The 12562-nt window shown below is 41.4% G+C and overlaps 1 protein-coding gene and 1 pseudogene across 1 annotated transcript in view; both read right to left on the bottom strand.

Annotated features, from left to right (window-relative positions):
• The window catches only part of LOC139306955 (BCL-6 corepressor-like), a 31746-nt gene extending 23046 nt beyond the window's left edge, over nt 1–8700 (bottom strand). Inside the window, exons 1-3 of the mRNA XM_070930920.1 lie at nt 8630–8700; nt 4695–4773; nt 311–3014 (exon numbers count right to left, since the gene is read on the bottom strand). Coding sequence (XP_070787021.1) covers nt 311–3014; nt 4695–4697 — 2707 coding nt within the window. The 5' untranslated portion in view covers nt 4698–4773; nt 8630–8700. The remainder of the gene's footprint in view (nt 1–310; nt 3015–4694; nt 4774–8629) is intronic.
• The window catches only part of LOC139306579 (protein NLRC3-like), a 204095-nt pseudogene that overhangs the window by 77334 nt on the left and 114199 nt on the right, over nt 1–12562 (bottom strand).

Below are 12562 nucleotides of genomic sequence, written 5' to 3'. Positions count from 1 at the left end.
CTGGTGTTCATAACTCTGCCACCTGGAACCCTGGGATTAAAACTCCTGCATGCTTGGACCTGGGGACTGAAATCTTTACATGCCGGTCCCTTGTTGCTGCAAACTGGACTGTCTGAATGACAGTTGCCCCCATAAACTGGACTCTTTGGGCTGGTGACTGTATACACTGCTCCTGTGCTGTTGTTTGAATTGTTAAAGTCACTAGTAGAATTTTCTTTGCTAAAAGGACCAAATGAGTTGCTATTTCTGGAAGGGCTTTGCTCAGGGTTAACATTTTTATTGGCTGAGACAGCTGACTTAGGTTCATTACCAGCGCTCTTCCCATCAACACCATTATTCCTACCACCAGTGACACCCCCTATCAAGTCCCCAGCACCACCAGAGGCTCCAGTTTTACATTTTCTAGAAAATTGTTTTGGTGAAGTTCGGGCACATCGCATCGTCTGCTCCTCTGGGATGTCTGGGAATGGACTAAGTGGCTCCTCCTCTTCCGGGATCTCTTCGGGGACCTCTTCACTAGGGGGAGTAGGTGAAGAAGAGTTGTGATGAGGGGGTAGTGGTTGGGAAGTGTGGGGTAGTAAGCCTCGTCCCTGCTCTGCAGCCTGGCTGGGAGGGAGGGCTTTTGGAGGCCATGGGTCTCTTTCTTGGATGTGGTTACAGCCACTGCTGCCATGCTTGGATGAATCTTCTCTTATGGTAGATAGGGAGCTGTGCTTGTTGGTGGACAAATCATCATCAGCCTCATCATGCACCAGGTCAATACAAACTACATCATCTCTGGCAGAAGTGAGGCTTTTTCCTGAAGCCTTTGTGGTTCGATTTGTGGACTTGTCTCTCTCATTATCACTCTTTTGGGAGCTGTCAGCATCCAGCCTATCCTGGTTCCTGTATGGTTCTACATTCCAAGTTTTATCCTGGGTCTCAAGACGGTCAAGACCTGGGTGGGACGAAGGGGCCACCCCCCGGGAATTCTGGTATGTCATGAAGTCACCTTGGTTTGGATGTACTCCATATGGAAGGCCATGTTTTGGTGCAATGCGAGGTGGGTAAAAGCTGCTGCTGCCAAGCAGGACTGGGTGGGGATAGACAGGTCCTTTGCCTGGTATGGTGGTCATGCGTTGCAAAGACATATTCTCAGCAACTGCATAAGGGATGTAGCGGTTAGTGTAACCTAAGCCAGGAGGGAGGTAGGAGTCACCATAGATTTGACTGGAGGAGTTTCCATTTTCCATGTGAGGCTGCTGTGGAAGAGGTTGGTTCTCTTGGGTCTCTGGCTTAGCTGGAGTTACGCTCTGTTTTCCAGGGCATGTACGAGTTTCTCGTACAGTTTCTCCTTTACTGTTTGGATGGACTTTCTCCAAATCAATGGGGGGGACTTGTGGCCATTCAACTTTGGACTTTGGGGAAGGAGATGATGTAGAGGGTCTTCCCCCTGGGGCAGGGCTAGGAATACTGGTCACCTCAACTGCCATGGAGCCAGGTGAGCTTTGAGGCAGTGGATGATGAGGAATATTGTCTACACTCTTGTTTTTCATAATTTGGGAGCCTTTGCTGTGGTCAGAGCTGACAGCTGGGAAAGGACCCGGAACAACCCAAAGGGAGGGCACAGTGCTGATAATTTCAGGACGATCTGGAGTCTTTGCTGATGTGCTAGGTGGGGGTAGACCCTTCTTTAGGTGCTGGTCCTGACTGGCTAGCAGCCCGTAACAAGATGGTGGTAAATATCCCAACTTGGCCAGGGCCTCTAATTTGGATGGGTATCCATTTGAGAGTCCTTCCAACTCTTTGGCAGACAGATCCAATGGTTTTTCCCCAGGGTTTTTGGCAGGCTTTTGAGGTACAGCTCTGTCTAGTGATGTCTTTGCAGGTGATATGCACTTCTCTGCATTACAGCGGTCTGAGCTGGCATCTTTGGTTTTGTTGCTGCCTGAGTGCATGGGAGAGCAGTGCTCAGAGCTCAGGCTGCCCATGGAAAAGGGGTGAGACACATGTGAGGTTGAGGATGAGGATGAGGAGGTGTTTCTGTAAAGCGACTTCTGGAGGTCTGTAGTGGTGTTGCTGAGGGGTTGGGGTGGGGGAACTGAGCATGGAGGACGGGTAACTGGGGGTGAATCTAAGGCAGCAGTGCTAGCTGAACTGGTAACAGGGGTGCCACTACTTCCACCACTGCTGCTAAGAGTGTTCTTGGTGGAAGTGGGCTGACTGGACTTTGCACCACTGCTACTGCTGCAATGTTGTCGCTCAGTATGGTGAACAGCTTGAGGCTGGGGCTCCTGGTGTATCTGTGGACTGGTGCTGAAGGCAGAGTGTTCCTGATGTACCTGAGGACCAAGGCCCTGTAAGGCCTTGTCCTGGCAGTGGGGCAGGGGTGAATGGACAGCAGGAGCTGGAGTGGCCGTAGGGATCCTGATTGGAGGGCCCAGCGAGGAAGAGATATGGGCTGGGGAATAATGAGGCAGGTAGAAAAGTCTGTCTTCCCCAGGTGTGCTGCTTCCTGCACCCGCAGCACACAGAGATTGATATGCCAGCTGCTGGTGGATGAAGGGCGATGGCTGGGACAGGAAGGAGGCCTTGTATGCCATGTCCAGGAAGGGGTACATTGTTGCATCAGCGTAAGGGCTCATCCAAGGCAATCTCAGGAAGCTGCCGGCACCATTCAGGCCCAGTTCTGACTGCTTTTCATTGGGTAGAATGCGGTGGTCCAGTCCCAGGGCATCACCTCCTGCAACAGGGACAATAAGGGGTTTCTGCAACCCTGTTGGTGGGCTTTTATAAAGTCCCACATATCCAATGGCAGATTTCTGTCCATCCAACAGGGTTACATCTGGTTTGTACAGGAGATCATAGCCAAGTGGGAGAGAAGTGCCCGCCTCCTGGGACTTTTCAGTAGAGAGAGGATGGATGCCGGGATAGAAAATTCCTCCATGGGGGCGGTAGTTTTCTCCCACCAGAGCGTTGCGGTCAATGCTGAGGGCAGCAAGCGGGTTCATCCTGTAAGATGCGCTGGCATCCACCTGTAGCATGTAGAGGAGAGTCAAAGTAAGTAATGACCAGACTGGGTGATAACTGCTGTCAAAACAGACACAATGAGTGTACACCTGTATTCTTATGTTCGTTTATGTTGGTGGAAATAGTGTGGAGTGTTTAGTCTTTGCAGGTTTCAGTGATCTTAAGGTTGTATTCCCGGCTTTAGCAACCATCGAGTAACATACTAGCAACCACCTAGCAATGCCCTTACAACCATGAAGTCAACATCATAACTACCAACTCAACTGGAAAGTTCTTTTCCAGTCAGGTATTGAAGTTTGCTCGTTCAGCAAGCATGTGTGCATTTTCATCAGAATATGCTGGATGATTTACTGTAGTTAAATGTTACAAAAAATGCTCTGGGACGATTTCTTCCTTTTGACAGAAATGACTCTTATTGGGAATTTGCTTTAGCTGTACACATTCACAACTCAAGGTCCGACACTGGATATTAAATGGCTCTGCAGTATCGATTTAATCTGATTGTCCCTTTAGTACAGTAAAAACTCTGGAATAAACCGTTAAGCAGCACATGGTTAAATTCACTCTTCAAGGACAAACAGGAATGAAAGAAGGAAAAATGGATTTTTTTTTTTTTTTTTTTGTCCATTTAGAGAATCTCCACTATAGGACACGAAGCCTGTGATTTCATTTTTCCTTTCATGGAGAAAAGTAAGAGCAGCCATTTTTTTTAGTATTCCTGGATGACATACGACGCCCGGAGCTACTCTTTCACTCTCCCTCGACAGATCCAGGAAACAGACAGAGAGAGAAAAAAAACGGGGTGAGAGAGAATAGAGAAAGCCGGAGAGAGAGAGGAAAAGAAAAAGCGGAAGCATGAGATAAACAAAGAGAGGGCGAGAGACAAAGGGAAAGCTTGGCAGGAGGAGAGAGAGAATCAGGGAGAGCAATATTGGAGGAAGAAAAACAGCCTAATTGAATTTCCTGTCACACGGCGTCGTGAACCATCTCTGATTGGCTATCAGCCGCAGGGCCATTAGGAAATTATCCAGACAGCTGGGTGGCCGCCTGAGATGTGGAGGAGGCAGAGAGATCCTTCACTCGCTCCGTTTTTCCAAAAAGAGATCAAAAAGTGTGACTCGAGGTAAATTAAACTCTGAATTAGAGGAATCGATGGAGAAGCAGTGACGACAGATTCTGTACGTACACGCAACCCAGATATGATTCATCTTCAATGAGTTTTCTTACGTTCAGGGAAACGTGATAAAAACAAATGTCAGTCATCATAACGGGTGTGATGTTCCATTCTGTGGATTCAGATTCTGTGGCGCGATATTTTGACGTTTCGTGGCGTCACATATTGTGATGCAACATTTCGAACATGAACATAAACGTTAATAAAATTGACTTTCTTGATGTAAACAACTGCCAGTTTAATGTGCCCTTTGTTACAGGTCATACCCGTCTCTCTCCGTGTCTCCTGACTATCAAATGATGGCACAACAATAAAGATAATAACCTTTAAAAATATCAGTTTTTTAAATATTTTCATCGTTAAAGAGAAGATTTATTTATATCTGTTTCAAAGATGCAGTATCACGTCAGCCAGGCATGCTCCGTTTTTTAAGCAAAAAGCACAGTGATTATAGTTTTGGGCTGTATGAAGTGGCATCAAGACGAGAAATATAGTTGACCTTTAACCTTACCATGCTGTGAGCCTGCGGCCCTCTGGTTTCTGGTCCAGACAAACCGTCTGCCTCGAGGACGCCGCTCAGTCCGCCATGTCTGCAGATGAGAGGAGGAAGTTTTCCTTGAGTTTTAAGTCTTCTTCAGTTCGCTAGATGTGCTTACATCTTCACACTACTCTTTGAACCATCACTTTTATACCAGAAACCTTTAGCACCACACATTTTGAACCTACAAAACTGGTGGTGGAAAATAAGAAATGTTAACTGTCACAAAATATGTGAGACATATATTCTTAATTTCCTACTTTTTAACTGGAACTATTTAACAGCGTTGATTCTGAACATGGAAAACGCTACTGAAAATGGGAGCCAAAACAGAAAGCCAAAGAGCCAACGATACTTTGTTTTTTAAATTAAAAACACCTCAGTGTTAAAGGTTTTTCAAAAGGCCAATATTGGATATCTCAGTCGAAAATGTTTTTTAGAGTGCTGTCAAAAGGTTTGGTAATGATCATTTGGCTAACAGTTTTGACCATTAAAAATGCCAGTTTGAGTCTAGAGAAGCCCATGACAAAAACCAGTCTGTTAAATTAACAGGTTTTGTGAAACGCTGCTTTGGCACTTTCAGATTCGTGCATTTGGACGTTTGGTTTTAGCAGCTGATACGAACAAACCAACAGTCAAAGCCTTGTTAGACTTCATTTTCATTTAAGTAATGAACTACAATCGTTTCAATTACGCTCACATTTGACATGAATCACAGGAAGAGAAGAAAGAGCTAAAAAAGTAAAACACTTTTTAGATTTTAAAATTCTAAAGAAAGTCAATGGAGTCTGGTGTGTGGTTTGCGATACATTTCAACTGCACTCACACAAAAACACACACAGCTCTCAGTCTGCAGCGACATTACGAGGCTCGACATCAGTGTGTGTGTGTGTGTGTGTGTGTGTTTTATCGCCCAGCCGGAGGACTGATAAGGCACGTCGCCTCGTTTCCCGGGGAAGTCATAATCCAGCAGAGAGAGAGAGGGAAAACGTATCAGCGCTGCTCGACACACACACACACACACACACACACACACACACACACAGTGATTGATGGCTGTTAGGGAGCTGGGATTTCAATAACAGCTCTTATCTCCAGACTATTGAAGGACAGCTGTGTGTGTGTGTGTGTGTGTGTGTGTGTGTGTGTGTGTGTGTGGAGCCCATGTTCATCCATCAAACCACACACAAACACACAAATCACACACAGCTGGATTTGCTTGCTGGGAAATTTATTGGCAGAATTGAGGCCAAATTTCTTGGAGATTTTCGTTTTCTATAAAAACTGTTTCTTTCATGTTTTTTTTAATCTGCGTTTTGAATTTGTATGAAAATATGAACATAAACATCGGACGACTGAAAACAAGCAGGTCGTGCCTCTAACCCGTTGCATTGAGCATCAAAAACTGTCCAGTAACAAGCGTCTTTACTTTTGTTACTCTGTCAGACGCCTTTCAACAACCAAATATGTTAAATATTCTGTATTAATATAAATTAAGTAGAAACCAGACAGTGTGGTTCAACAGCAGCCGTCTACAGCTAGCTTAACGTTAGCTACAGTGGCTGCGTACAGAACTCCTGTTCAGAATCATTCAATTTAATTCAAATGCAGAACAACTACATACATTGTGTACTTTTACTACTGATACTGTAATTACAAGAAGCTGAGAATACTTGTGTACTTGCAGGACTTTTACTTTTAAGTATTTTTAAGTATTTTTAGAGGTTTTGGTACTTGGGATCCGAGTAGTGAATATTTGATGTGAATTTAAATGGACACTGGTCTGAAGGGGTTATCAACCTCAGAGGGAAGTTACGATCAAACGTATGAGAGGTATTTTACAGCTTTAAACACCTGAGTTGAATGAAGTACTTTTTAAAGGATGTTTCCTGTAACGCAGCGTCAACAGACAGACTTCCCAGCGATCAGCAGGTTCTGTTTCGTTTTCTCTGCAGGGATCATTAAAGTTTCATCTCATGACATTTAAACAACACTAGAGAATGACAGCCCAGGAGCTCCACCTGACTGACTCACCTGTAACTCACCTGTCGAACTATAAAGTACAAACAAAGATCTTATGTTGAAGAGAATTTGTGGCGTTCACAGATAATTCTCGTATTTAAATTTTTCACTCATGAATTCTGGGAGAAAAACACCTGTTTGACTTTCTGCAGCAACATCCTGTTATAACACCTGACAGGTGTAACGTCACCTGACTGTCACATGACCGCTTCTCATGTTAGTCATCGGAGCAGAACAGGAAGTCTTAAATGGAAATTTAACAAGCGACTTAAGTTTGTGAATGTGACTCGAAGCCCTCGTACGAACAAAAATGTTTATGAGAAGAATACGAAAGACTTTCTTAAGTTTGAAACCTGCATTGTTGACAGACTTGTGTACTTTCTAACAGTCTTCTTCGCTGCCTTTGATGGCACATTGCTGCGCTTACGGCTGTCGATCAATGGAAGAGTGAGAAAGGACGGGCAGTGTCACTACATACATAATGATCAACTATTGTTCATTTATCAACACAACAAGCAGAACAACAGAACATGGTCCACCTGCAGCAGCTCCACTTCCTGCCGCCGTTAATCACTTAATTGGCTGGTGGAGGCTTGTTAAGCGGTCCGGAGGACGAAGGGTTAATTAGCCGTTCTGCATCAGAAAGCAAAAACCAACAAGGGTTCAATCTGAGCACAAGAAAGTGGATTTTTTTGAATGAAGTTTGGTTACGTCTTGGAACACTGGTGGAGGTCTAATATTTGGACACAGTTTGTTTCTGAAAGGAAGTGAGATGATAAACAGGAAGTGAAGCAGTGACAATAAACACACAGCTGGAAGGTCAAGTGACTATTACAGGATTATATATAGGTGACAGTCTTAATTAGATTAGTTATAATGATACAAACTTTACACACTCTGGTTGTTGGGGTCACATGATCAACCTCAGGGGTCCAGATTTTAGTTTTAAATGATTTCTGCATCCGTGTGATTAAAGTACTTTGATGCGTCAGGTGTTGAACTGTATGAATGTTCCTCGGTCTATTTTCTTCTTTTATATTAGAGGAGTTCAGGAACATCAAGGACTCTGTAGGATGTCATGTTTCACATCTTTATTATCATAAACAATTTCCCCCCGGGGATCAATAAAGTATTTCTGATTCTGATTCTGATTCTGATAAACTGTTGAAATGTCATTTTTTCTTTTGTCACTTTAAGATGATTTATAATAGGGATTTGTAGCAGAAATATTACTGATACTGTAAAAATATTTGAGAGGTAAAACTAATACAAAGTACTGTAAAGTATACAGAATGTACTAGTGTTTTTATATTTATACAGTACATTGTCTAGGAGCTGTTATCATAAGAATACTTGCAGTAAAGTAAATTAGTATCGTAAAGTTTGCAAACTGGCACTATCACACGTTAGATCACTACAGTGTGTTATAAGAATTTACTGTGTTTTGATATAAAAAAGAAGTACAGTGTCTGAATACTATAAAAACATAAAAGTAATTGATGGTAATTAAACACAAAAAACATGAACATTATATGACGACCGCAGGTGACAACAACACAAAAAGTACTATACAAGTCTTAAAAAGTTTTAGAGGAACGTCCTGAAAGTCCAGCAGAAATCATATTGACATTTTGCATTTTAGGAATCATTTTGTGGGAATATTTTAGGAATTGTATGGTGCTTTCAAATACAGTATTCAGTACAGTATAGTATCTATAGGAATATTATAGGGATTCCATAGGAGATAAGTTCCCAGGAGAATATTAGAATACTAATATTAGAATAATAAGACCATAAACTGCTGATTCTATTGTGGATCATTTCAAACCTTCAGAGTTCAAAATATTAAAAAAGTATCTAAAAACATATTTAATAATATATCTCACCTTTGCTCTTCTTCTGTGGAGTAAAGTCGATTTCAATATCCATCCGGTAAAAACAAGTGGAATTAAAAATATTTAAATCTTCTCCTCTCGTGCCGAAGTTAATAAATCCATCCTTACTGATCTGCCGCGTGCAGTTGCAGGACGGGGGCGTGGACGCGCACGTGCACACACACAACACACACACACTGCAAAATAAATAAAATATTAAAGTGTTTATGAATTCTTTTCTTTTCTGGTGTGAGACATGCAGAGCACGCACGCGCCCAGGTCAAAAACAAGGTGTCCGGAGCTGAGCAGAACTCCGCTGGAAAAAGATCAAATTTAAGAACAGCAATAAATAAAAGCTGTGAGCGGACACACACACACCTGGACTTGCACGCACATTCACGCACTCACACGCACGCGCCGTCCGGAACCGGGCTGAACTCTCAGTGTGTGTTTGTGTGAGTGTGTGTTTTCCCTCCGTGAAGTCCCGACAGGAAGCAGCAGCGGGATCAAATCCAAAAAAATTCAACCCGAAAATGGAAAAACATTTTTTTAAATAATCCTCCACGAGTGGAAATATTCCTCAGGGTGTCGCGCGAGTAGCTCGCGGATTTCCACATTTCTTTTCTTTCTTTCCGGTCCCGTCGTCCGTCTGTCTGCTGGGTTTTATCCTCCTCTTCCTCCTCCTCTCTTTCCCTTCTCTTCCTCCACACGGACACTGCCTCCCTCTCTTCCCCTCCTCCTCCTCTACGTCTCTCTCTGCCTCTCTCGCGCTCCAATGCGTCAAGTTACGCGAAAATAAACCGTTACATTTCCGCTACGCGCCTTCACAATAAAACCACCAACCACAGCGAACCAAGACGGACTCTAGCTACGGTAAAAGTAGTGCTGAGATATGTTAGTTGAGTAAAAGTACAAAAGAATTAGCACCAAAAGTACCAAAAGTATAAGTACCCATTATTCAGAATGGCCCATTTCAGAATCATGTATTCTTATTGGATTATATATAATAATGATTGATGCATTCATGTGTTTATGTAATAATACATCATGATTTATTAGTTGATTGTATTTTGTTTTAATAATCTGAATCTGCAAAGTAAACATTCTGATTGTGGCGATTCCATTGAAATTGATTTCTTTTGCTGTTTTAAATGCTGGTAAACATTTCATTCTGGTCCCAGTCCACAACAGAAGGTATTTTTCCAGAGATTCTGTCCTCTAGACAAAAATAAATTAATAAAAATATCTGTGATTTTGATTTGTACTCCACGCCCCTAAAAACAAGTTAACATCAAATTCACCCTAAAAGTTGCTCTTTAAATATTTCAGTCCTGGTCGGTTTGGCGACCCCTGTGGTTGCCGGTGGTAACAGCAGGTGTGTTTTAATAATCAAATCGGCAAATAAACCACCTAAATCTCTCAATGTTTTTCCTTCTTTCTATCAATGTTATGCTCATAAACGTTTTTATGAGCAAATTTCAACCCAAAACAATTCATGTCAATTGAATTCTATTTTAGGAGGTTTTAGCTTATTTGTTTCTTATCTCATGTTTGTGTGTGTTAGAAAGAAAAATTTGAAAGAAAACGAATGAAAAACTTTTCCCACATCAAACCAAAGGAAAGAGAGGAAAGAGTGTCCAAACACTTCCTGTTTACAAGCTGCCAGCAAAATCTGCACATCAGACAAAAAATTCCAACATTGAGATGAAATTTTAATTAATGATTAAAATATTAAATCTCATCTCATCGCAATAAAAATCCTAAATAAAGCTAAAATTCTTCTAAATGCGGTGCTTTTATTTTGAAAGTGGTATTGCATTCATTATAGTATTATTGTGAATAAATGACGCGACTTCACGCAGCTCTGTCTGTGTGAAGCTCTTCAATACAGCGTTTATTCTGTATTTTACTATTTTATTTTTGGACTGAGCAGATTGGTGTTTGGTTCTGAAGTTATTTTACTTTATTTCTATTAATACACCAAAATGTAAAGAGAATTGTCTTCCTCTCAGTTCACAGCATCATGTCACACACACACAAAACAATCCTCGATTCAACGATCAATATGTCATCAATCAAAATGCATCAGATCAGTTTAACAAAAGCAAACTTTCACGTGATGACGTGACTCTGACATAAGAATGATTTAAGTCACATGTTTAATTTGTGCTGATCAACAACCTCAACAGAAGTAAAATAAAGTAAAATAAACACACACACACTCTTTGTAACACCACAGCTCCTCCAAGTGGATCCAAAAAGTACTACAATACATTACAGTGTACAGTACATACAGACTACATGACCACAAGTACTACTACTACTATAAAAACACATGGCTACTGTAACTATACATACTGCTAAAAGTACTCCTACAACAACTACAGCTGTCTGGCAGCCATGTACAGAAATCTGCCTGACCACTACTACTACTACTAATACTACTACAAGTACTCCAACTCCTTCAGTTAGGACTGTTACTCTCAATGCCACTACTACCATTAGTACTTCAACTACTACAACTCCAATTCAAACTCCTGTTATTGTGATAAATAATACCACTGCTGCTACTCCTGTTCTATAACAATGACTACCTCTAATACTACTGCCATAATACTGCTATAACTACTACTACTTTTTTCTTTACTAGTAAAGCTATTTGTGCTTCAATTGTTCCAAAAATACTACTATTGCTATTAGCACTACTATGTATAATATGTATATTACTACTATTGATAGTATTTCACCTTAAGTATAACAAATACTACTGCCATTAATACTACAGTTGCTACAACAACTACAACTACTACTACTACTATTGTTTCTATAGTGCTGCAATTACTACAAGTGCTACTGCTTCTATTACTACTGCTATAATATTGATACTACAACTAATATTACTCCTTCTGGTACTGCAACTAATATTACTCCTTCTACCACTATTACTACTACAATTACTACTACTAGTCCTACACCAATTAAAACTCCTCTTACTATCACATATAGCACTACTACTAGTGCACTAATGTTTTTATACATCTCATACTACTACCACGACTTGTACTACAACAGCTGATACTACTACTATTGCTGCTGTTCTAATTCAAATATCACAAATACTATTGCCATTAGTACCAGTTACTACAACAACAAGTACTACTACTTACTGGTAATGAACAATCAGTCAATGTGTTGTCCTCCTAAGTGACATAAACAAGTATCCATTAATCTGTTCACACACTCACGTTGCGGGGACCCACGTCCCCACAAGTCAGAACATTACCTTTCCAGTTTAAGGTTTTTGGTTAACAGTAGGTTGTGGTAGAGGTTATGGTTAAAGTAATGGTGAGTCACTGGGTCATGTACAGTAAATGAATGTAATGTCCTGTTAGCATGAGGGTGTCGGACATGATGGGAGTCATATGACAGTCAGGGTGACTGGACACCAGCTGTCCAGACAAAACAAACCGTGTTGGTTTCACTTTCCTGCAGATTCTTGAGAAATGTATTTGTAATTTTCCAGAGTTTCGTGTTGATGTCTCTTAGCTTTTGACCTTTGTGGTAAAAAACAGACATGAGTCTTGTTGCCACATGACGATGACGATGATGACATTGAGGAATTTTCTGATTCACACCGTGTGACATAAAAACTCTAAAGTTTGGTGTCAAACAACTCAACAAGGACACTTTTAAACACCAAATAAACTCAAACTGAAGAACTGAATAATTCAAAACATGAAAAATGAACATAAAATGAACAAACAGTTAATTATCTGCGAGCTTTGACCTGCTCAGACACATTGTGTTCATCAGATAACCTTTCGTCAGACTGACTTGTGAAGTCTGGAAAGAGGAAGTGGTTTCTCAGCAGAGTTCTTCATTAGCATGAACTTAAGTTATGCTGCGGTTAAAAAACAGTCTCTGTAAAGCTGCCTGAAGCTTCTC

This window comes from Enoplosus armatus, chromosome 24, assembly GCF_043641665.1.
Source record: "Enoplosus armatus isolate fEnoArm2 chromosome 24, fEnoArm2.hap1, whole genome shotgun sequence".
Lineage (NCBI taxonomy): Eukaryota > Metazoa > Chordata > Actinopteri > Centrarchiformes > Enoplosidae > Enoplosus > Enoplosus armatus.
Note: the sequence above shows the minus strand (reverse complement) of the source record. Positions and strands in the feature narration are given on the sequence as shown.